The sequence below is a fragment of the Ambystoma mexicanum genome, chromosome 8, assembly GCF_040938575.1.
Source record: "Ambystoma mexicanum isolate Mex_15411 chromosome 8, UKY_AmexF1_1, whole genome shotgun sequence".
NCBI classification, from domain to species: Eukaryota; Metazoa; Chordata; class Amphibia; order Caudata; family Ambystomatidae; genus Ambystoma; species Ambystoma mexicanum.
Window position 1 is genome coordinate 1,425,128,451 of NC_090929.1, and position 23,848 is coordinate 1,425,152,298.

General features: G+C 48.5%; 1 protein-coding gene across 1 annotated transcript in view; it reads right to left on the reverse strand.

Moving 5' to 3' along the window:
• HOGA1 (4-hydroxy-2-oxoglutarate aldolase 1) overlaps nt 1–23,848 on the reverse strand; it is a 283,527-nt gene that overhangs the window by 131,763 nt on the left and 127,916 nt on the right. The window contains exon 3 of the mRNA XM_069611569.1: nt 11,977–12,104. Coding sequence (XP_069467670.1) covers nt 11,977–12,104 — 128 coding nt within the window. The remainder of the gene's footprint in view (nt 1–11,976; nt 12,105–23,848) is intronic.

Consider the following 23,848-nt stretch of genomic DNA (forward strand, 5'->3'; position numbering starts at 1 on the left):
CTGTGGCTTGGACCGTCTACTATTTGTTTGAAGTTGAGGGTTTCCAGTAGGGCACTGAGGGAGTGTGCTGTGGTTTCATTTTCTCTTTCAAACCAGATGTTGAAGTCCCCCAAGATGATTATGTTGTCATGATAAGTGGAGAGGTTGGCAATGGTATCAGCAAGATTTGTGGCGAATTTGCGGTTGTAGGATGGTGGTCTGTAGATTAGGAGGAACAGTCTGTCTCGCGACTGCCTCACTGTAGTTTTAGGATTGGGGTGGCTTTTTTTCCCTCAGTGGTTTTATCTCGTATTTGTACTAATTTTTTGTTTGGTTTTGATTGATTGGGTACTGGGATGTGTAGCGTTTGAAGTTCTGAGGGGCTGAAGCCTCCCTGTGGAACTTCTCTTGTGGTTGTGTTATTGATTTTGGTTGGTGCCTTGGATTGATGTGTGGGTGGGGTTTAGTTTTGGCTTAGGCTTTAGAGTGGACAGATTCCATAAGGATTCCATAAGGTATGAGGGTATAACCTGGTCAGATACAAGGTTTGGGTTGGTGTATCTAAAAACTGTGGGATTCAGATGTGGTGACTCCACGCAGTATCAAAATTCAAAGACAGTATGTTCAGCAAAGCTTGAGTGTGGTTTTCTACTCTTGGTAGCAAACATTAAAAGCGGACCAACCTAGCAGCTGTGAAGTTTAAGTGTGGGACAACCCGGCTGCGCAGATGTTGGATTGTGGCGGCAACACACGCTGCAGAAAAATCAAATGTGGTGTGGGCCACGCGGTAGCACAATTCAAATGTGCTGCAACCCATGCAACAGCTAAGTTGAGGTGAGGTGCAGCTCATGCAGCAGCGGGATTTTGTGGTGCAGTACGTTTGGAACGTTCTGTGAAGCAGAATGCAGGTGTAGCAAAGCACAAACAGAAGTGAGCTACTGAGCAGCCAAACCCACACTTGGAACACTCTTGGGTGAAAATGCAAGTGGCGCGACACAGTGTGCAGGTAATGGCAAACCACAAACCATGCGGTAACAAAGCAACAGAACCTACATTTGGGACACTCTAAGGGCAAAATCCAAGTTGTGGCAAAACACGAACGGTGGTGAGATAAAAGAGCAGCAAAACCTACATTTAGAATACTCTGGGGGCAAAATGCAAGTAGTGGCGAAATACTAACAGTGGCGAGATAACAGGGCAGCAAAACTGTTGCATAGTGCCCCATGTGTTTGCAGGTGACTGGCATACGCTGACCCCATGGCAACGTGTAGAGTTTTTCTGTGAAGAGAGTTCCAGTGAAGCCAGTACAGCTGCACTGAGGGAGTTAGTGACAGCACAGAGCTGGGGGTCGTAAAGAAAGATGTTCTAAGAGAATAAAGCATTCAAATACCATACCGGGCTACAGTTGTATCCTTATTTCACTGGCAGCGAGATTCGAACCCCAGAGCAGTATCCTTACTGGACTTTGCTGGCTACACCAGGACAGGCAAGACTCCCACGCCCTCGCGGGCCGTGTCTTTTGCTGTCCGGCAGATCTTAAGCATCCAGTTGGCAACACTGAGAGGCAGACCTCCAGGGCCCAGCTGCCAACACGTGGCAGAGTGTGCACGGCATCAGTGTCAGGACGAACTGCCAGTGGTCAGGTGTGGATGTCATTTGTTTTCCCCATGAGTGAATGGGGAGGAGGTAGGAGAGGGCAAGTGGAGAAGACGCCACCCGTCCACCCACGGCGGCTGGCCAGGAAGAGAGAGAACTGACGCCAGCTTACTCCCTGAGGGTCCCTTCCCCTAACACAAGTGTCCGAGAGCTCCAAAGGCCAAGAAAAGAGCAGAGCCGAGCAGAAAAGGGGCAGCTCAGTGAGTCTGTGTATCAGTTGCGGAGAGATTGACTATTGTTGTTGCAGTTGGCCAAAGGAGTGTAGCACAGCCAAGAATTGCAACACAGGGGTGGGTCACTGTTGTGCCAAGGGATTTACCAGCCCGCTTTTGACAGAGTTGGCAAGTAAAATAAGTTAGGAGAAGTGAAGCAGAGAGAGCGAGAAGATGACAATGCCAGGGGTACCATGTCCTCCCACCTTTATGGCTTATCTTGGCCATGTAAAAATACAATGGAATCAATGGGAGAAGGGTTTCTTGCATTACGTCCGAGCTGCATGTGGAAATACCATTTCCACGGATCTGAAAGTTTCCAGTCTCATGCACTTTCTGGGCTATGAAGGTCAGCGCATTTATGACACTTTGCCAAATTTTGACACGTCCACGGAAGAGCCTGCATCTAATGAATTTGTTACTGCGTTACTTTAACTGGACATTCACTTTAACCCCAAGACCAGCACAATCTTAGAAAGGTATAACTGACATGAATGGCGACATGGCGTGTTTGCAGGCGATTGGCATGTGCTGACCTCATGGCAACTTGGAGTGTTTTTCTGTGAAGGGAGTACCAGTGAAGCCAGTAAAGCTGCACTGAGGGAGCTAGCAAGAGCAGGGAGCTGGAGTCGCTAAGAAGGATCTTGTAAGAGAATAAAGCATTCAAATATCTTACTGGACTACAGCTGCATCCTTATTTCAGAAACCTACATTTGGAACACCATGGGCATAAACACAAGTGTGGCAATACACAAGCAGCGATGAGATAACAAGCAAAGTATTGTGTACATTTGGGACACCCTGGGGGAAAAATGCAAGGTGGGGCAAAATATAAACAGTGATGGGATAGCAGGGCAGCAAAACCTACAATTCAAAACACTCTGGGGCAAAATGCAAGTGTGCTAAAACACAGATAACTGCGTGATAACAAAGCAGAAAAATCTCCCTGTAGAACACTCCGGGGGGTTTGGGGGCATGCAAGTAGTGGTAAAATACAAACAGTGGCGAGATAAAAGAGCAGCAGAACCTACACGTGGTACTCCCTGGGTGGCAGATTGTGAGTGTGGCAATACTCAGAATGGTGAGATAAGGCAGAAGAGCTTACATTTGGGACCCTTTTGGGTCAAATGCAAGTAGTGTCAAATACAAACCGTGGAGAGATAGCAGAGCAGCATAACCTACATTTGGAACGCTCAGAGAAAAATGCAAGTGGGCTAAAGCATAAATAGTGGTGTGATAACAAGGCAGCAAAATCTACATTTGCAGACCTCTGGGGCAGAATGCAAGTAGTGGCGAAATACAAACAGTGGCGAGATAACAGGGCAGCAAAACCTACAAACTCTGAACATTTTGGGGCAGAACGCAAGTGTACCAAAGTGTGTAAGCAAAACCATGGCCCTGCCCCGTCACCTATGGTTCTAAATCCCAGAAAACAATGTAGTATTCTCTAGCAAAAGGCTTCACGGATTTAAGTACATTTAGAAGTCTACAGACGGGGAAGACCCTTGGCCCCAACGGATTCCCGTTGGAACTGTGGAAAAGACTGAGCGGAACGACAACGAAGCACATGCACAGCATGCTCCTCCGCAGCAGGGAACAGGGCACCCTCCCCTCGGCCCTCCGGAAAATGACAATAGAGGTGACCCCCAGAGCAATGTGCCTCGTACAGGCCCATTTCTTTAATAAATGGAGAGGCCAAAATATAAGCTAGAGTCCTCGCAAATAGACTGCTGGGGTGATCGGGTCTTTGATTCACCCAGATCAGTGTGGATGTATGCCCGGTAAGTCCACACGAATGAACCTCCACAGCATTCGGATCGCCCTCGATCGGGCAGACAAGATCCCATCCCCGCTGGCCCTCCTCGCGGTTGATTTTGAGAAGGCATTCCATTCAGTGGGGTGGGACACCCTGTGGGACATAATGGAACGAATGGGCTTCGGACAACATTTCATGTCATGGGTCAAGCTCCTTTACTCCCTCCCTGAGGTTTCTGTAAGAGTCAACGGGAAAACATCCGCCACATTCCCACCGAGTAGGGGGTCTAGGCAGGGATGGCCCTTCTCTCCCCTATTGTTTCTCCTCGCCATCGAGCCTCTGGCGATCCGGCTAAGAACTGATACACAATGGGCAGGATTCACCTGGCCAAGGGGAGGGGAGGAACGTGTCTCGCTGTACGCGGATGAGCTCCTGTTATATCTGAGCAATCCAATAATCTCCTGCCCGATCGTGACCAGAATCCTGGAGGAATACCAACACTTCATGGGACTCCGGGTCAACACGCAGAAAACAATTTACTTCCCAGTACAAGGGGGAGGAGGGTTGAAGCAATCCCAGAACCCTGCCCAAACTCTGTTTCGGTTCTGGGCTTCACTTACTTGGGCATATGGATTAACAGGACACAGGAGGACTTCCTTAAACTGAACCTGCACCCGAGATTCCTGTATGTCCTCCAAAACGCCCCACTCCCCATCCCGGCCACAACATTTGCAGACATCAACAGGACCCTCCGTACACTACTCTGGGGAGGGAAACAGCCGCGGATTGCTTTAAAAATGCTTTACCGCTCAGTGTGGGAAGGGGGCATCGGACTTCCCACCATTCGCACATACTACTGGGCTGCACAGGCTGGGGTGGCAAATGAATGGCTACATGGGGACCCACTGCTCCCACATATCCGGGTGGAGGCGGGGGACACCGGCTCCCCCTCCCCCCTGCATATACTATACGATAACCAAAAGAATTTAAGAGCAGCACCAAGTGGGTCGCGCCATATCCATCGAGTCTGGAGGGAAATACATAGATACATTGGCTGGGAAAGCAGACCAACCTTGATCCAACACCTCTAGCGTAATACACACCTCCCCGAAATCCAAAAAATGGGCCACTTTGAAACCTGGGAGAGAAAGGGGATATCCACACTGGCAGACATCGTCCAGGAGGGGCGACTGATAGACTTTGAAACTCTGCAAACGAAACACGGGCTGTCACCCATGGACCGCTTTAGATAGGGCCAACTCACGCAAACTTAACACCCAATTCCCGAACCTGGCTGACATACCCACCTGCTCTCCCTTGGAAACAAATATACTCCCACGCCGTATCCCTCTCAAGTTAACCTCCACCCTCAAGCAATTAACTCCTTTGGATCGGGGGACCTCGCCAACCTCAGGGGTAAAATGAGAACAAGACCTGGGGCCACTTGAGGCGGAAGAGTGGGTGGAGGTCCCGATGTCCCCAAGGGAAATAGGTATTTAATCCAAACTCAGGCTGATACAGCTTTGAATCCTACACAGGTCCTAGTACTCCAGAACGCACATGGCCAGCTGTGGGGAAGAGGTTGATACAGAATGTCGCTGATGCAAAAGGGCGGAGGGCACCTTCTACCACATGATATGGGAATGTGGGATGCTGCAGGAGTTTTGGACAGCATGTTTACTCGGCCTCTCCAGAATACTTGGCACCACAATCCTGAGGGACCCCAAACTTATCCTGCTGGGTATAGGAGGCGAAACTGACCTCAACAAACATGAAAGAACATTTCTGGGGTGGCATTTGGAGCGGGAAAGAGACTAACGGCAGCCACCTGGGGCTCGGGAGACAGATGGTCCAATGAAACAGACAGATGCACCTCCCTGAAAAAGCACATTTATAATGCAAGGGGGTCCCCCCGTAAGATCCAGAAAATATGGGGGAAGTGGGAAGCATAAAAACATTGAAGCCAAGAACAAGGGAGAGCCGAGGTGCCCAGTGCACCCGCCGGGCTGGCGGTGTGGACTCGCTGCTCCCATTGTGTCATTTAACCATCAAATGCTATGTTATGTTCTGCTATTTACCGCGACCTCAAAGACAGGACTCCTAACGTCATTATGTACTCATGTGTTTTTTTGTTCAACAAAACCTAATACATTTTTTTTTTTTAAAAAGTATATTTAGAAGTATATATAGAATGTATGTATGGCAACAACCAATTTAATATATCAAACCAATTGCAAGTAACAAAGGATAAACAATTTATTTTTAAAAATAGGATAAATAAAACTTGTGTCAAGGAAAAAAAAGTATAGCAGATGTATATAATGTTTTTCAGGTTCTGGGACAGGACGGTTTGAGCTTGCACATTTGATCCGAAGAAGGTTGGGGCTTTGAAATGAGACACAAAAAGGCCAAAACTTGAGTTGATCTCACAATCTCATACAATCGTTCTCAAACAAGTTTGAGGAATGTTGACTAAAGAACTCTTGTCTATTTACGTTATTATTAATATTAAATGTGTACATCTATACACAATACTTTCTTCGGTGTAATAGGTTAACACAAGAAGCAAATGCTTCCTTATCAATTAAGTGCTTAATCAATTTTATCAGGAATTAGTCTACTATGCATTTTGTTCGTCACACATTCTGCATATCCAATTTTATGCTACTTGAAACTGGTTTGATTTACATTTAATGTTGATGGACATAAACTATCTATACTTATGTCCCAGTAACCTTTTGGGGTTTTATTATGGCCAAAGTGAGCATGATGAGTGTTCTTATGCTCGAAGGGCCTTCATTAGTGCACCATTATGTGCATGTGCATTACAGTGGCATATCATTGTTATTGACATTATGGGTAAAGCCATTATAGACAAGATTGTCCTAAAAAGGATAGGGGTACAGAGTGAGTGGTAGTAGGTAGAGGGGAGGCATATAGTAGGTTTTATTTTAATCTTTTCTCTCTACACATATTTGCAATAACAGAGAAAATGTGCGAGTGGGAATCAGAGTAGGAATGATTCCCTCCATGGGGCGCAGTTACTGCACTTGACAGCACATTTGCAGACATAACATATCAAATATGGCAGCGCAGGCTTTTGAAGTCTTGGTCTGCAACAAGGTAAAGATGCACAGGAAGTCAATCACACCCAACTGCTGAGAAAAATATTATTGTGCGCACACATCCCAATCCCTGGGAAGCAACAATTAAGAATCCCAGCTGAAGAGCCTTGCCTGAATAGAAGCTGCGACTGACAAATGTGGGATCTGGAGCAGTGGAGTGGCGAGCAGTGTGAAGGAATAGAGAGTAGAAGGTGCCAGAGTTGGAGGTACTAAAAGATGTGAAGGTACAGGAGGCTGGAGAAATACAGAGAGCTGGAGGTGCAAGAGGAGGAGGTGAAAGGAGGTGGAGGCATGGAGATAATTGGTGAAGGAGGGCGAGAAGGAAGGTTGAAGGAAAACATCGGGAAAAAGGAGGGGGAAGAAAGGAGAAGGCATTAAAGAGACTTAAGATCAGGAGCGGGGGGAGAGTAGAGTACTGAAAGAGGTGAAGAGCAAACTGGAAGAGGGGATAGTACATTAGAGGTTGGAGACAGGGAACAGTAAGAAAGAGGGAATATGTAAGATCATGAAAGAACAGATACACCATGGAGGGGGTGGAGAGACCAGAAAAACTAGAAAGCTCAGGATGAAGGAAGGAAAGTGAGCAGGGAGAGGCCCACAGTTGGATGTGTAGGGAGAAAGTTCGAGTATGATGCAGGTAGAAATCTCTGTGGAATGTTTGTCTTTGAATTGAGCCCTTCAGATGTCGTTGATTTCCCTGTGATGGTGAGGGGAAGTGCTGGGGGTCTGTGTACATCATTCCTGAATCAATACCTCATAAAGACATACTGGTGTGGAGATCCATCATTACAGATGGCGACGAGGATCTGCTTATGAAGATACAGGCCCCTGCAACTGGAATGCTGAACCCCTTGCTCATCTTCCTCCTGGACTTGCAACTTCTCTGATGAGGCTCTGGATGAAACCCACCTCTTGCTCTTTGATATTCTTTTTCTCCACCTTCCAAAAATAATGCCTCACTCCCCTTCTACCTCCTCTCACTCTTTTGGCCCCTCCCATTTCATCCTTGTGGGCACCTACCTCCTGCCAGAATATGACCTTCCAATTTTCTTGGGTCGACGGCTCCTTCTGTGCCCCTTTGGGCCCTTCCCGTTTCACCCCTATGGGAACACCCCACCTCCAAGAACATGACTCCTGGTGTTCTTAGTTTGAGGCTCACTTCGTTGCCTATTCATGCCTCTCTTCCTTTGCCCTCGCAGTTTGCAAACTCCTAGCTTTAGGAGACTAATGTCTATGACTGCCTCAGTATCCTCCGACTCCGGACCATCAATTCCAGGTTCATGGTGTTGACCTGCTCTATCTGTAAGTTATCCGGTCCCCTCCCTCTCCCCCCGATGCTTCCCTTATCCCTTCCCGAATTTCAACTTCCACCTCTTCATAAGCACTCCCTCCGACTTGCTCAAATTAGTCCTTGACCTTCTCCTGATCAGCTGCTGTCAGCTCCTGATGTTCACATTCCCACTCCTGATACTCTCTCCCAAGCTCTCAATACCACTAGCAACCATCGCCTTAGCTTCACAGCCTTTTCCTGATATTCAGCTTATACCTCCTGATAAACACTTTCTGCTTCCTCAAAATCACCGTCTTTCAAATTTTCAGAGCCATCTCGGTCGTCTTCTTAATATCCTGATACCAGTTCTGATGTTCACCATACACCTCCTGATATTCACCCTACGTGGTCACCCCTCTGACCCTACTGGCCTGCTATTGCGTTGGCTTTTGGGTCTCTCCTCCAGTTACCCGGCTCTTGCTTAAGGGGCAGTTTGAGCTCTAGCGCCCATTTCTTCTATTCCTTCTGCCATCTGGCTCCAAACAGGTTCTTCACTCAAAGCTCCTGCCTCCAACTTGCGATTTTAATTTTTTTTCCCTGCCTTCCAGCTTCTCCCTGGTGTAAGGTGACTTGGGTGTCGTAGCTGCGATGGGGATTGGCTGATGGGCTCTGACTCTGGGAATATCTACCAGCTTTGGTGTGGTATTAAGGATTGGCTATTCCCTCCTCATACTTGGTCCTCATCCTGCCTACTACACCTTGGCCTTGCCTTTCAGCCTTTCTCGGTCTAGAATATGGGAACTCTCAGCTATTCACGCTTGGTATAGGGAACGTGGGGGGGGGAGGTGGGGAAGTCATATTTCTCTGGGCATAGGTGGGTCTCTAGTGTCTGATGGACTGCAGCTTCAAGAACCATATCAGCTGCCTTGGAGTACTTAACACCCTCTTCCTATTTAGGTCATAGGGATGGGCCTTATGCCCCTTAGACGTCTTGCCCTGGCTCAGGCCCCCTTCTTTCTCTTGGTAGATTTAAGAGCGTTTACTTCACCACTGCAAAGGGAGCTGAGCATGTAGGTACTGCAAGCTCGTTGTGGCTCCCGCTCCTAGATTACTTTAAAGGGATATCATTACTAGAATCAGGGTTTACGAAAAGGTTGGGACTCCCATCACTGGGATGCCTCGGTTGGGTATATAGGTGGATTGAGCTTGCCAGTAACTCAGGGTTGTCTTGAAAGGCTCCCAACAGGCTTGATTACCCATTAGGAGTTTTGTGGTTATCCATGTGACTCCACTGCCCGAGGAGGGGGTATATGCAAGGGTTACCATGGCATCCTCCCCATATCGGCTCTGGGCTTATCATCTGCTGATTTAGGGTGGCAACCGGTTCCCTCGTTTTCCCCACTACATGTTTCCCCAGATCAGGGAGGGGCCTTTGACATGCCCCTCTCGTTTTTTAGTGGAATCATCTCAATTTCATACATGCATGAGCAGTTTATTTAGTTTTACATTTGTACAGCGCACTAAGTCCTCAGGCATCAAGGTGCTTTTTCATGACCAGTTACACTTGGGGAGAGAACGAAATAAAACAAGATTTTGTGTTGTAAGAGATTACATATTACAGCCTACGGTATTGCATGAACAGCATAGAACAGGGGACAAAGTTAAGTAAACAGCAGTGATTTCGTAATTTTTGGAAGGCCCAATAGGAGACTTCAGCTCGCAAGGCTGAAGGCAGTAAGTTCAATTGTTAGCTGCGATGGTGGGGAAGCTTGTGCCTCCCGCTTTTTTGCCGTTTGAATTTGAGCTGGATGAGGCGGTAAGTATAGGCCAGTCTTGTGGGTCTAAGAGGCAGTTCTCGTAACGTTCTGCGAGAGGTGGGGGGGGTCTTCCGGCATCTGTGTGTAATGGATAGTGTCTTGAATCGAATCCTCTCATGGATGGTGAGCCAATGTGCCTTTCTTCTTGCTGCACTGATGTGTTAAAGTTTAGGAATGTTCCAGGCCGCTCTTGTTTTGGATGACCTGCATCTTCCTAATGTCGTGTTCTGAGGTCCCTGCGAAGAGTCCGTTGCAGTAGACAAGTCTTGAGTCAACTGTTGCTCTGGCAATTGTGAGGCAGCTCTCTGAGGATAAGAAGTGTCTCTCAGCATTAATAAGCATTGTTGTGTATGCTACGGATGAGGCAATGTGTAAGCTGCGGATGAGTTTCTTTCATGGTTTTAATCTCCCTGCATGTCCCTTGGCGTGACAGCCCCAAGCCTTTTGGATCAGTTGCACCCAAACACTGCTCTTGATTCTTCTATTTATGGGTAGGAAGAGACCTAAAACAGTGTCCCTCTCTACTTGTTTTGTATGTTCAACATGCGCTACTGACATCAGAAGGGGTTTCAACTAGTCGCAGCAGGACAGCACATGTTCACCAGGATTTAACTATTTCCCATCTTGATGTGTTTCATGCGCTATGTGCCCATATGCTGTACCCTCCCCACAATTTATCTCCCAGACTCATCTTGCCCATCTTGGCGAGTGGGGGAGCCAACCTAGCATGTGTCAATCAGGATTTCTTGCCTGCAGGCGGCTGACAGTTTTCAAATTCTTAATGATCTTAATACCATGGCATCTCTGTGAGGCACCCAAATCACTGAGCTAAGAGCACACCAAGAACACACCGGGGGTGGGGGAGAGGGGTTCTTTTGTGCCAGTGACCTGCTGTGTTGTGCTCATCTTCTTTAATATTCAAAGTCCCTGGCCAGTTCAATGTCGTCACCAGGTGAGTAGTGGGTAAGCTGGAAGTAAACAGGTGGATATGCCCTACATCTAGTGCCCTTTTGTATTCCCTCTCATTAGCTCCCCCTTTTCTGTTGGATTTCATGGACTTATTGAGCTTTTTAGCTAACAAATGACATGGTGAATTCTTGCCCATGCACCCCGTTCTTCTCTGATGCCCCTAAAGCACTACAGGTTCCACAGCCTCTAAGATTAAACACAAAGGGCCTCATCACGACTTCGGCGGTAACCCTTAAATCTGGCGGTAGCGCTATTACAGCCGGATTTAAGGGTCCGCCGAATCAGGGCTTCGGCAGATTTCAACCCAGCTCTGAGCTGGTGTGAAATCCGCCGAAAATTCGCGCTCATATCGCTGGCGGGAAATCCGCCGGCGGTATGAGCGCGAAATTTCCCCATTGAGCCCAATGGGGAGTGGGGCATTCCCAAATGGGCTCAATGGGGAATGGGGACTTCCAAGTCCGCCAAACTCGGTCTATGGCGGTCGCGCTAATAGCCCCCGCGCTAATAGCGCCGGCCCTACCGCCGAAGTCGTGATGAGGCCCAAAGTCTGTGATAGGCTAAGGTACAGCCTTTAACAGATCCATTATTTTTTGCTGTACTGTGGTGACTCTCTGGTTAATGCGTAGGATATTGTGTAAAATTGATTTCTACTTTGGCTAGTTTCTTCTTGAGTTTGTCTAATTCTTTTATTGTGGATTAGGGATTTTGACACATTAGCTGCTCTTTTCTATACTTGCTTTGAATATACTAATAATCCACAAGACAAAAACAGGAATACAATGAAAGATATGAAAAAACGTGCATAACCACATCAGGGGAGCAGAGAAGGACTTCATTTGCAGACAGGTGGCAGGTCCCTCCACTTACTTTACAGGTACCTCTCCTTCCTCTAAGTCTCCCCTAAATAGAAGCAGTAATATGGTAAGTATTCAGATTATTTCCTTTAGCTGCTTTTTCCAAGACTGGCCCAAGCATGGAGAAGAACCAACCGATTGAACCATGGTTGACAAGTACACTTGTATCCTCTCTGCAGTTCCACCAGTCTCAACCCTATGAGGCTGCTGTCTCTTTGCAAACTGCACCACAGGTGACATTGCTGAATCTTTTACGACATGGCGACTTTAGCAGTGAGAAATCTAAACAGCAGAGCCTTGTTGTGTTTAAACACAACATTCATTTAAGAAGACATTACCTTTGTATAATGATGGATAAGAGCAGCACTCGTCATTCTCCCTCTGTAATAGCACGGTGTAACCACTAGCACGGCATCCACTCCTGCATTGGCCATGCTGATCGTCATCTCAATGGTGGCTTGTGTAGCTTGGGATTGCGGGGAACACAAGACAAATGATGCTTACATTATGAAATAGTGTGAACAATCTTGATATTAACGTAAACAATCTTGACATTAATGTGTTTAACTATGTCAAGCAATGGGCACCGATTACACAGAGCAGCTTGGTGCTAAACATTGTCCGAGGCAGTTGCTGACACCTGTTATCCAAGTATTCATTTCAGAAAGTCATGCCAGACTTACTTAAATAGGTTAATCAAACATCATTTTCTGGGGACTGTTGAAATGGTCCACCAAAACGCCATGGTCTCGGCTCTTGCAGCTTTGCATCACTGATGACACTTAAATGGCCTACATACAGAAGGGCAATGGCGACATTATCTTGGGAACTAGGCACATTAACAGATGCTACAGTATGAAAGGAGGCCTCATTCTAGAGAATGTTTCATTGGGATTCTAGAGACGTCTGTAAATTATCTAAAAACTAAGAACGATAAGCTCATGTTGGAACAATACGATGAGTGTTGTTCTGTATTTTCCGATCTTCCCGATGACCTATGGCAATAAAGACAACAGGGAAATGGATACATGAGTTACTTGGTGTCCCCTCAGAAGAAAAACAAATATTTGTCGGAAGCACCAAAGACAAATGACATACACCATACTGAAGACAGCTTCTACCACAATGATTAACATTCTTGTCCCTGATGATTATCCTCTAATCCACAAAGCAGAGCCAATAGGACAGGAGGAGAGCCCACTTTAATCTACAAATGCTCTTAGAACCACTTTGTGGCTGTCCGCCCAATTTAATAACGTGTGTAATTGCCTTTCAACCTACCATCACACTCTAAGGGGTAACACAATAGCTATCACCCTAAGGAAACAAACTATTATTCTGTGAATACATCAACGATCTAATGTGCTCTATGGTGTTACAATTCTCATCAAATATATTCCTCTGCGACTTTATCATCCAATGGAAACACCTTGAACACCACCATAATGGCAGCCCTGACAAATATCCGGTCTACTCGCATCCTTTTGCAAATCGCACCCACCTCCTACACAAGTTAAGAAACGTGTGCTTCCCGAGTGAGTTCTGGCTCAGAAAAAGTTAATCACGGTCAGCCCATTTCATTGCACCTTTCACAACTCTCGTACTTCCTTTCTCAAGAGTAGAAAGTTGCCCTTCCACCACCTACACTTCACCTTAAGAGTTACCCTTATGTCACCCTCGCAACCTTTTGCGAATGATACCTTCTACTCATAAGCTAAAAATGCGGCTTCTCTGGTCGGGTCATTTCACAATCCTCCTTCTTCCTTAAGAGTCCAGAATACTCTTCTGTCACACTCCGCTGTCCTCTCTGAATATTTATTCTTCCCTCTCCCCGCCTGCACTTTATACTGTTGGCATTCTAACATTTTGCCGGTACATGCCTGTTACAAATCACCAAATAAATGAATGAAAATAAAAGTGTGAACCAAACAAAACCTTCACAAATACTCAAAATGCAATTAGAAAACATTAATTGGGAACACCTTTCACAGAACCAGATGGACAATGGGCTGCATCTTCCAAAAGTGGTAAACACCTTCTAGAACTTGTCAATTGGAGGGTACTTGATTCAATTAGCAGATCATCTCTTATTCAAGGCGACCTCCATTAGACTAAAGAAACAACCCCCTGGGGTATGGATAAATTATCTGAAAACAAGGGATACATCAGAAGAGCGGGGAAAATATGGATAAAAACAAAATTAGCAATTGGCTTCAGAGTCCCATTAAACCAAATGAAAATGATGCAAACCCGTGCTGTCAAAATACAAGTCGTGCTACTCCAGGCACATATTTTGTCAGCTTATAGTCGGCTCAGAAGAACAAGTTACTTTCTTACCTGGTAACGTTCTTTCAATGGGATGGTCCGACGATGTATTCCATATCTATGACATGTAATCACCACAGCTGTGCTGCTTCGGAAACTTTTTTCGGCGTCTGCGTCCTGCGTCGATGACGTCGATGCGCCGTCGTCGAGGACCTCCTCCGACGTCATCTGATGTGATAACTAGGACGCACGACGCCCGTAGCCTCAGTTGTAGTTTTTTCCCCCAGAACGTGTGACATTAGTCAACTGCCAGTCAGACACAAAGCCTTGCGGAACGTAAGCTGCAATCGCAAAAGAAATTCTGCAGCGGGGAAGGCAGGGCGGGAGCGATATGGAATACGTCGTCGGACCATCCCATCGAAAGAACGTTACCAGGTAAGAAAGTAACTTGTTCTTCGAGGGGATTGGGTCCTCCGACGTATTCCATATCTATGACAGACTCCCAAAGCAGTACCAGAGCAAGGAGGAGGCAAAGAATTTAGAATCAAAATTTAGAATAGCCAATCAAATAGCAGAGCAAAGGACCGCCTTGCCAAAGGCCAGATCCTGTCCTCGGATGGAGTCGAAGGAATAGTGACGTACAAATGTATGTACTGAAGCCCAGGTGGCTGCATCACAGATGTTGCGAATAGGAACACCCCTCTGCAGGGCAGTAGATGCAGCCACACCCCTGGTAGAATGGGCTCGCAAGCAGCCGGTGGGTCCTTACCTGCCAAGCGGTAACACTCCGAGATGGCTAAAATAATCCAGCGAGACAAAGTCTGTTTCGTCACAGCTTGCCCCAAACGCTTTCCAGCGTAACCAATAAAGAGTTGATCGTCCACTCTGACCCGGGACATGCGTGAAACATAAAAGCTTAAAGCTCTCCTAGGATCAAACCTATGGAGCCTCTCCTCTTCCTTACCAGGATGCGGAGGAGGATAGAATGCCGGAACAACCACCTTCTGGGCCAAATGAAATTCCGACACTACCTTCGGAAGAAAAGAAGTACGAACTCTAAGGACAACCCTGTCCTTGTGAAATACAGTGAAGGGTGGCTTAACTGAAAGTGCCTGTAACTCACTCACTCTGCGAGCGGAAGTAACCGCAACTAAAAACACAGTTTTCAGAGTTAACAGCCTCAAAGGGCAAGAAGGTAAAGGCTCAAACGGAGCACCCATAAGAAACTTAAGAACAAGGTTTAAATCCCAACCAGGCACCAGGAAAGGCGACGGAGGGAACACATTAGTGAGCCCTTTCAGAAACTGTGAAATTAAAGGGATTTTAAAGTAAGAACACTCTTCAGACGAGCGCTTAAAGATGGACAGCGCCGCCAGGTAACCTTTAATGGTACCCACTTGCAAGCCCCTGTGGGCCAAAGAAAGTAAAAAGGACAGAACCATGGGGATGTCACATGCAAAAGGATCCACATTCTGAACTCTGCACCAGTCGCAGAATTTACGCCAACGGCAACGGTACAGAGACTTTGTTGCTGGCCTTCGGGCCGAAAGCAACAACTCCATCACGTCCTCAGGGAGGTCCCAATCCCTATACCTCAACCTTTCAGAAGCCAAGCGTGAAGGTTGAGGGATCCGACCTCTGGATGGAGAACCTGACCCCCCTCCCGTGAGAGCAGATCGTCTCGGTAGGGAAGACGACGTGGAGGGCAGATGGACAAGTCGAGAAGGTCCGGGTACCACGTCCTCCGAGCCCACGCCGGAGCAATGAGGATCATCCGGGAACCGAACTTCCGTAACCTCCGCAGCACTAGCAGGATGATGGGGACTGGAGGAAACACGTACAGCAGTGGGAACGACCACTCCACCACGAACGCGTCTCCTAAGGCTCCTTTTGGAGGAAATTCCCGCGAGCAAAACCTTTCGCACTTCCGGTTGACACTGGAGGCGAAGAGATCCACTTGAGGGGTCCCCCAAAGGGCGAAGATCTCCAGGAGAATCTCCTGAGCCAACTCCCACTCGTGAGATATCGTGCTGTGCCTGCTCAGAGCGTCCGCCATCACGTTTTCGCCTCCGGCCAGATGAACTGCCGAGATCGAAACTTCCTGCTGGATGGCCCAGAACTCGAGCTGCATCGCCTCCCTGCACAGAGGAAGTGACCCTGCCCCCCCCTTTGTGTTGAGGTAGTGCATGGCCACTGTGTTGTCCGTCAGGAACAGGACACTCTTTCCTCGCACAGTCGGCAGAAAAGCCTTCAGGGCTAGCCCGACGGCCCTCAGCTCCAACAGATTGATATGGAGTCTGGACTCCGACGGAGACCAACGACCGCTGACTGTCAGCCCGTTGGCATGAGCTCCCCAACCCGTGAGGGATGCATCCGTCACGATCGTCACCTCCGGCCAGGGAAGCCAAAATGGAGCCCCCCTTCATCAAGTTGCCTTCGACGGCCCACCACAGAAGGTCCCGGGCGACCGAGGGCGGCACCTGGACCGGGTCCGACATCCTGCCGGAGGACTGCGACCATTGCGTCTTGAGCGCCCACTGCAAAGATCTCATCCGCAGGCGAGCCTCTGGCACCAGAAGAATGCAGGATGCCATGAGGCCGAGCAACCTCAAGAACTCGAACGCTGGGAGCGTCTGGGCATGCTGAAACTTGTGCACCATCTGCTGAATGTGAAGAGCCCTCACCTGGGGAGGGAAACACTGCCCCAGGGAAGTGTCGAGCACTGCTCCGATGTACTGGAGCCGCTGTGTTGGCGTCAAATGGGACTTCTTTAAATTGAGGGAGAAGCCCAGCCTGTGAAGGGAGCGGCAGGTGACGGACAGATGATCCAGGACTTGCTCGGGAGAGCTCCCCCTGATCAACCAATCGTCCAGGTAGGGGTAGACGTGAATCCCCCCTTGCCTGAGATGCGCTGTCACCACCACCATGAGCTTGGTGAAAACCCTCGGGCGGAGGTCAATCTGAACGGCAGGACCCGAAACTGATTGTGCGAGTCACCAACCGCGAACCTCAGGCACTTCTTGTGCTTGGGATGGATCGGCACATGGAAGTAAGCATCCTTGAGGTCGAGTGACACCAACCAGTCCTGAAGCTGAAGGGCCTGGAGGACTTGAGAGAGAGTAACCATCTTGAACTTGTCCTTCCTGAGGAGTTTGTTCAAACCGCGCAAGTCCTTGATGGGTCTCACTCCCCCGTCTTTCTTCGAAATCAAAAAATAAGGGGAATACCATCCCTTGTTCTTCTCCGCTACAGGCACCAGTTCTATGGCGCCTTTCTCCAGCAGGGCTTGAATTTCCTGCGCAAGGAGCGGATCCGGACTCTGCAAAGAGAGGTTCCCCGGTGGATTGTCGCGAGGCCTGTGCCGAAAGGGAAGACAGTAGCCGTGGGTTATGATCTCCAGAACCCACACATCTGAAGTAATGGAATGCCACTCTACAAGATGTTGCGCCAGCCTTCCCCCAACCAGCGAACCATGGGACATGGCCTCATGACTGAGTGGGAGCGGCCGCGGCGTTACCTGAGGGCAAAGAGGCAACTGCCCGAGCGGCCTTGGCACCACGGGTACCCTGTCGTCCACCTCTGGTACCCCTGCGTTGGCCTCTTTGACTGCCAGCTCCTCTCGCTTTACTGAAGGACGAGTAATAGCGAAAGGAACCACCCCTCCACTGCTGTCCCCTAGGACGAAAAGGCGGAGGTTGGCGAACTGCAGCGCCCAACGACTTCGCTGCAGCTTTCGAGGTCTGCAACCTCTCAAGGCTCTAGTCAGCCTTGCTGCCAAAAAGGTGTACACCGTAAAAGGGCATGTTGAGGAGCCGAGACTGCACATCAGAAGCAAACCCCGACTTCCGCAACCACGCAAACCTGCGTATCACGGTGCTCGCCGCCATGGACCTACTGACGCATTCAGCTAAGTCCAAACCCGACTGAACGGACTCACACATGGCATCCTTACCATCCTGGACCATAGCAAAGAAACCATCCCGTTCGTCCCCTTCGGGAATATGTTCAGCCGCTAACGCAACACAGTTCCACAGAGTGTGTGTGAAACGAGACAAGGCACAAATGGAGTTGGCCGCCTGAAGCGCCATACCACCAGAAGAAAACACTTTCTTCGCCCAGCCATCAAAACGTTTGTCGTCCCTATCAGGAGGGATGGTAGGGTACGACGCCTGCTTTGCCGGGGCCGTGGCCGCCTGCACCACCAAACTCTCCGGAGTGGGGTGCCTGGTCAAGTAGCAGGGGTCGCTACTGGCTGGACGGTATTTTCGCGACAAGGATCTGCCCACCGCCGGGAGACTCTCCGGAGCAGTCCAAGCCGCTGCCACCCTTCTCTGTAAAGCCATATGGAACGGCAGTACTGGATCAGTTGGGGGACCAACATCAAGGATGTCCGTCAGATCATCCTGCACAAACTCCCCTGGGGGAGCAGACCATCCTAAGTACTCAGCAACCCTAGCCATAAGGCGCCGGTACGAGGAATCGGCATGAGAGCCAGGCTCAGGCCTACAAAACTCCACCTCCGGAGAGGTGTCCAGTCCACTGGCATCATGCAGTGACTGTCTCAAATCGTCAAACTGACTATGGCCCGAGACAATTTCATCTGGAACCTGACTAGGAACCAGGCCATCAGAATCCTCATCCATCTCTGAAATATAGTCCAGGTGGCGAAAAGAAGGCACCCGAGAGTGCTTGCTCTTAACCAGAGCCTTCCTAGGGGGTCCTCCCGTGCCACGGGGTACCTCCGACACGAAAGGCGTTGATGGCGTCAAGCGAACCGGCATCGGCGCCGAGTGGATCGGCATCGACGTCAGATGCAGCGCCTCCAGCATCGGCGGCGTCGACACAGCCCTCAAGGCCGGAGCCTCGAGCGTGTCCCTCGACGACCTGAGCGTCGACGGCTTCGACGACTTCCTCGGAGCCGGAGCCTCGAGAAAGCCTGTCGACGCCCTCGACGCCTCAGACGTCGATGTCTTCCTCGAAGACCTCACAGGTGCACACGGTCTCGAACGCGTCGAGGACCGGGACCTGGAACGGGTACGTCGAGAACGAGTTCCCTTGTCCGAACGGGACCTCTCCCGTGACTCGTGCCGACCACTCTTGCGAGCGGTGTCTCTCGACCTCTCACGACCGACCCCACTCGGGGGCGCAGACGGCTTAGTACCCTGCGACTCAAGAATCGCCAGCATTTTCTTCCCGAAGGAAGCCCATTCCTCCGGCGTTGCACGGCTGGTGGGGTAAGCGACGTGCCGGGCAGAGTCCCCCGAAGAGGACCTGGAAGACGACCGGTGCCGGCGCTTCCGAGAATGCCTCGAAGAGGCTGAGGAGTGGCGAGACCGACTCCTAGAAGGAGACCCACGAGACTTCCGACGATGACGCGGAGAGTCACCCCTCGAATCATCCGTCGAAAGCCCCGCAGACTTCGACTGCCTGGGCTTGGACACCCGACCTACCGACAACAACGTTCGCGTAAGGCTTTGGACGTGAGCGACTGGCAGTCGATACAGTCATCCGTGTCGTGGGCCTCCCCGAGGCACCAGAGGCAGGCGTCGTGCGAGTCCGTCACCGACATCTTGGACCCACACTCCCCGCATTTCTTGAAACCCGGACGCGGGGTCGAAGATGAAGTAGAAGACATCTTCACACGAAGGATTTTCACAAAAACGAACAGGTTCGAAGAACCGAGAAGAACAGAACTCTAAAGAGTCGAGGCGTGAACCGAAGCAACACGTTCGCGGAAAAAACGGAACTGAGGCTACGGGCGTCGTGCGTCCTACTCATCACATTGGATGACGTCGGACGTCGGAGGAGGTCCTCGATGTCATCGACGCAGGACGCAGACGCCGAAAAAAGTTTCTGAAGCAGCACAGTTGTGGTGATTACATGTCATAGATATGGAATACGTCGGAGGACCCAATCCCCTCGAATGCTATTTTCTTTGGTATACACTATATGCTCCCACAACCTTCCCACAACCTTCCCCATCTTTCCTCCTACTTCTCCCTCCCTCATGCACTCGCCACAAATTGACTCTAGCAATATCACTATTCTCAGAAGAAAAGAGAACATTCAAAATTAAATTACACATTAGCACATTAACTCACATCCTTCATTCTTGTCCAAGCATTATGTCCTGGTCTACTGTCAAACCTCTGCATATCTCAAACTGAAGGCATCGTCCATGCTTCACTTTCAAATGAAATGTGCACCAGCCTTCATCCCTATCCTTCTAAAGATGCTCTAAAGATGCTCCACGCCTCACGCCTAAGGGATTCTTTCTTCCTCCTTGGCATTTAGGTAAATCTCCCACTCCACAGATAAGTCAACCTGAACCATACACATTTTTCTTACTTGAAACTGGTCACTAAATCACTTGCCCTGGGAAACCTATTGAAAAAGTAGTCACCCCTGAACTCCTTTCAATCTAGCTTTACACCAAAAGGCGCCAACGAGAATGCCACTCTACAGGTAACTGGATTGAGTTTTGAAGGTTTTAGAAGATGAAGATGCTTGGCCTCTGGCCTTTGTAGATCTTTCTGCAGGGTTTGACATGGTACACCATGGGATAATTCTGTCTATTTTGTTCTTCCAAAAGAGTCTCAGCCATGGAGTCCTGATCTTGTTCACACCTTTACTGACTCAAAGAGCACTATTTGCGAAAAGTGACACCTGCAGGTCCCCCAACTCCCACTCATAAGGGTATCCAGTGCTCTTGTCACCCGCCTTCTTCAACTTCTACATGTGACCTCCAGAGCTATGAGTCGAAAGAGCAACACTGTTATAGGGGATGACATTCTTTTCCCTTAAAAGCGCAGAATGTATGTCACCCATCCTACGTGAAAACAAAATCATCATTCCTGAAAGATCAATAATAATCTGGAGTAAATTCAGCTTTATCATGTAGATCTGCAAAAGCAGGAAAACAAACACTATAAATTCACAAAGAATCTAACTGGCCTCCCAAAGATATCCTCTAAATCCTTGATCTATTTTCTTTCTGTAAAGCCCGCACCTTTTCACTTACTCTTAAAGAAATATAGCTGACCTGGCACAGTCTCTTATCAAAAAGCATCTACAAGTTATCAGTTGTGCATGTATCTATTTATTATAACCTCTATGTCGCTCAGTTTATTGTGATGTGCCCTACTTCCTGTGGCAAGGTGTACATTGTATAGATTTGTAAAATAAATAAGTACTGATTGACCACCCACTATTTATTTTCCCGAGTCCACCTACTCGGGAAGTGCACTTTCAATGTTCTGCATTTTTGCCAGAGGGAAAGCTAACAGAAATACCATGGGTGCATAAGCCTACCTTGTTTTAGGTGCGAAAAAGAATGAAGCATGCAAGCCTTGCTAGATCAACGAGGTTCAGGTTTCCATGCACCCATAAGGCTAAATGCATACTTTAGAAGGTGCCATCATTAGTTTTGGATGCCTGGTGATACAGGCTACCACTAGCCAACTGTGGATGTACTTTACAAGTAAAAATATGATCAGCTGGACAAGCACTGTAGTCATATTAATAGCAATGAATGTAACCTTCCATATAGGGAAGTAGTAGGTTGCATCAGCGTGTGTGCAGTGGGCCATCTGGGGATGTTAGATTCCTGGATAACGAAAGCCTTTTGCTGCAGTCTCTATGCTCCCCAGCTAGGAGTGTGCGAGTGAGTCGAGGATGACAGCTGACCATCTGCAGGCCACGCAAAACCCTGGTTTGGGAAAACAAACTGGAGAGCAGCGTCTCATTTGGGGATGTTGGTGTATTCCCTGTGAAGGCATAATGAAGTAAGACGCAGACAACACATTCACTTTTCTACAAACAGTTTTTATTTTGCTTTATGTCAGGATGGAGAAAGGCCTAATTTGCCCTATGCTAAGGTGAGATTTCCCTACCTAAAGAAACTAAGGATAGTCTGTGCCATTAAGTTCAACTCAAGAGTCTGTCCAAATCCTATACTTGACCTCACAAAAGATATACAATGTGTAGGGATGTCAGCATCAAAAGAAACAGTGTTTAACAAAGTTCAAAGCGTCTTCCAGCTCATGGCTTACTCTTCAGCTTCCCCAAGGCCTAAGGGTTCCCTTGCCCAAGTTCAAAACAACTACAGAAGGCATTGCGGTTCCCTTCCCCAACATTTATTATACCCAAATAGCTTCTGTATCTTGACTTTCCTTGGTCTTTGCAAGTAGGGGTTACCCGGTATAGAAGCAGTTGTCTAGACCACTCGGTCCATCCATTACAGGTCACGCAACCAAAAACCTTTAGCACTTTGTTATGCTCTTGGCTTTCCTTTGGACCTCCTTGCCAACACAGTTTTTCTCTCGGAACCGGTGCCATTAGTCCACATTCACTTCTGCTTCTTCTTGGCATCCTCTTGACTATGCCACCACTTGACTTTCACACAACTCACTTCGTGGTGTTTATTCCTTTTCACCACCTTTCTTTTATATTGTCCATTAGTACTTATCACTTGCTTTTCACTTAGTTCATAAGTGCTCATTACTGACTCACTTTTTTCATACTTTCACATTGTCCATTAATGCGCATTACTTGTTTTCACTGCGTGTAGGGGGATACCATCACTTTCTTTTCATTTGTGCAGTATTTTCATATACTTTGCTTATCTTTTCTCTAGTTCGGTATTCAATAATACTTGTTGCATTTCAAAAGTACTTTGCAGCTTGTTCGGTATTCAATATTCTTAAATTCGGTATTCAAACCCATTTATTTTAAGTTTCTATTAGATCAGCATTTCCATCTGCCCAATTTCAACCCCTGAAAGCTTCCCCGTATGAGTGTTCCCTTTTTTTCTCTCACTGGTGTATGGCTGCTCCTCCGTGCGTCTTCGCTCTCTTCTCTGGCTTTCTCTCACTCCCCTGGTCTTTTGTCGGGAGCTCCGGCGAGCAGCACTCACCTCCTTCGAACCTTGCTGCAGCGGTCTGTGGCACACTGGAGTCTTCTTTGTCCCACAGCTCCGGATGTGGACACACGGCACTGGCGACTGCAGGCGTGTCACCCCGCTCAGTCCTGGTACCTCGCTCACCCCTCTGCAATGTTCAGCGTTCTTTTCACTGCCCTTTTTACCGCCCCACTCCAGCCTGCTCCACATCGGGTTACTGCGTCGTCCTGCCCAAGCGGGTTTCTCTTTCGCTCTTGTCGTTCTCTCCTTTTATGCACCTGTAGACTCTCAATTGGTTGCAGCTGCAAGTCCTTTGCCTGGCCATAGTTAATTCTATTAGTGAGACATGATTGTTCATTGTAATGGTACTCCATAGTCCTTTTCCTCGTCTCAGTACCAAAGTGGTGTGAATGACTTGGTGTGTGCATAACTCCCAGTTGCCACTTCCTCGTCCCAGTCTTAAAGGAGTATGAATGTGGGACAGTTTGTGTGTGTGAAAGAGGAAAAGACTGACAAACACCAACAAAGGTAGAGAGGGGAGGATTCATTCTGATATGGGAAAGGGGATACCATGCCTCACCTAAAGACATCCTCTCCCCAAGGTCGCTCCACCCAGGTGATCCTGCCTCGCATATCAACCCCAGGGTTGTGATCCAAGAGCAATGGCCTTTCCCTGGCCACCTGAGAGGAAGATCCAAGGGGAGTAGGTGGGAGGAGGCCCTCAGGTTCCTCACAGCCCCTTTCCCAGGATGTCCACTCCTGTCCCTTACCAGTGCCCCAGATATTCCCTCTGGCCGCCAACAGCCACAGTGGCCTCTCTCCTCCCCTAAAACTCCTTTCTCCTTCTTACTTCCCTCATCGGAAGCTGCAGACTCCTCCTAATACCAACTTCCCTGGCTCTGCATGGCTGATCGATGGAAGGAGGGGGCATGGAGGATGTGAGCCTATCACTGGTTCGTAATGTCATGCTCAGCTATGTATGTGTGTGAACTAAACAGCAGTGCCCCAACTAGTATGTTAGGAAAGCTTTCTCACTGGCCACCACT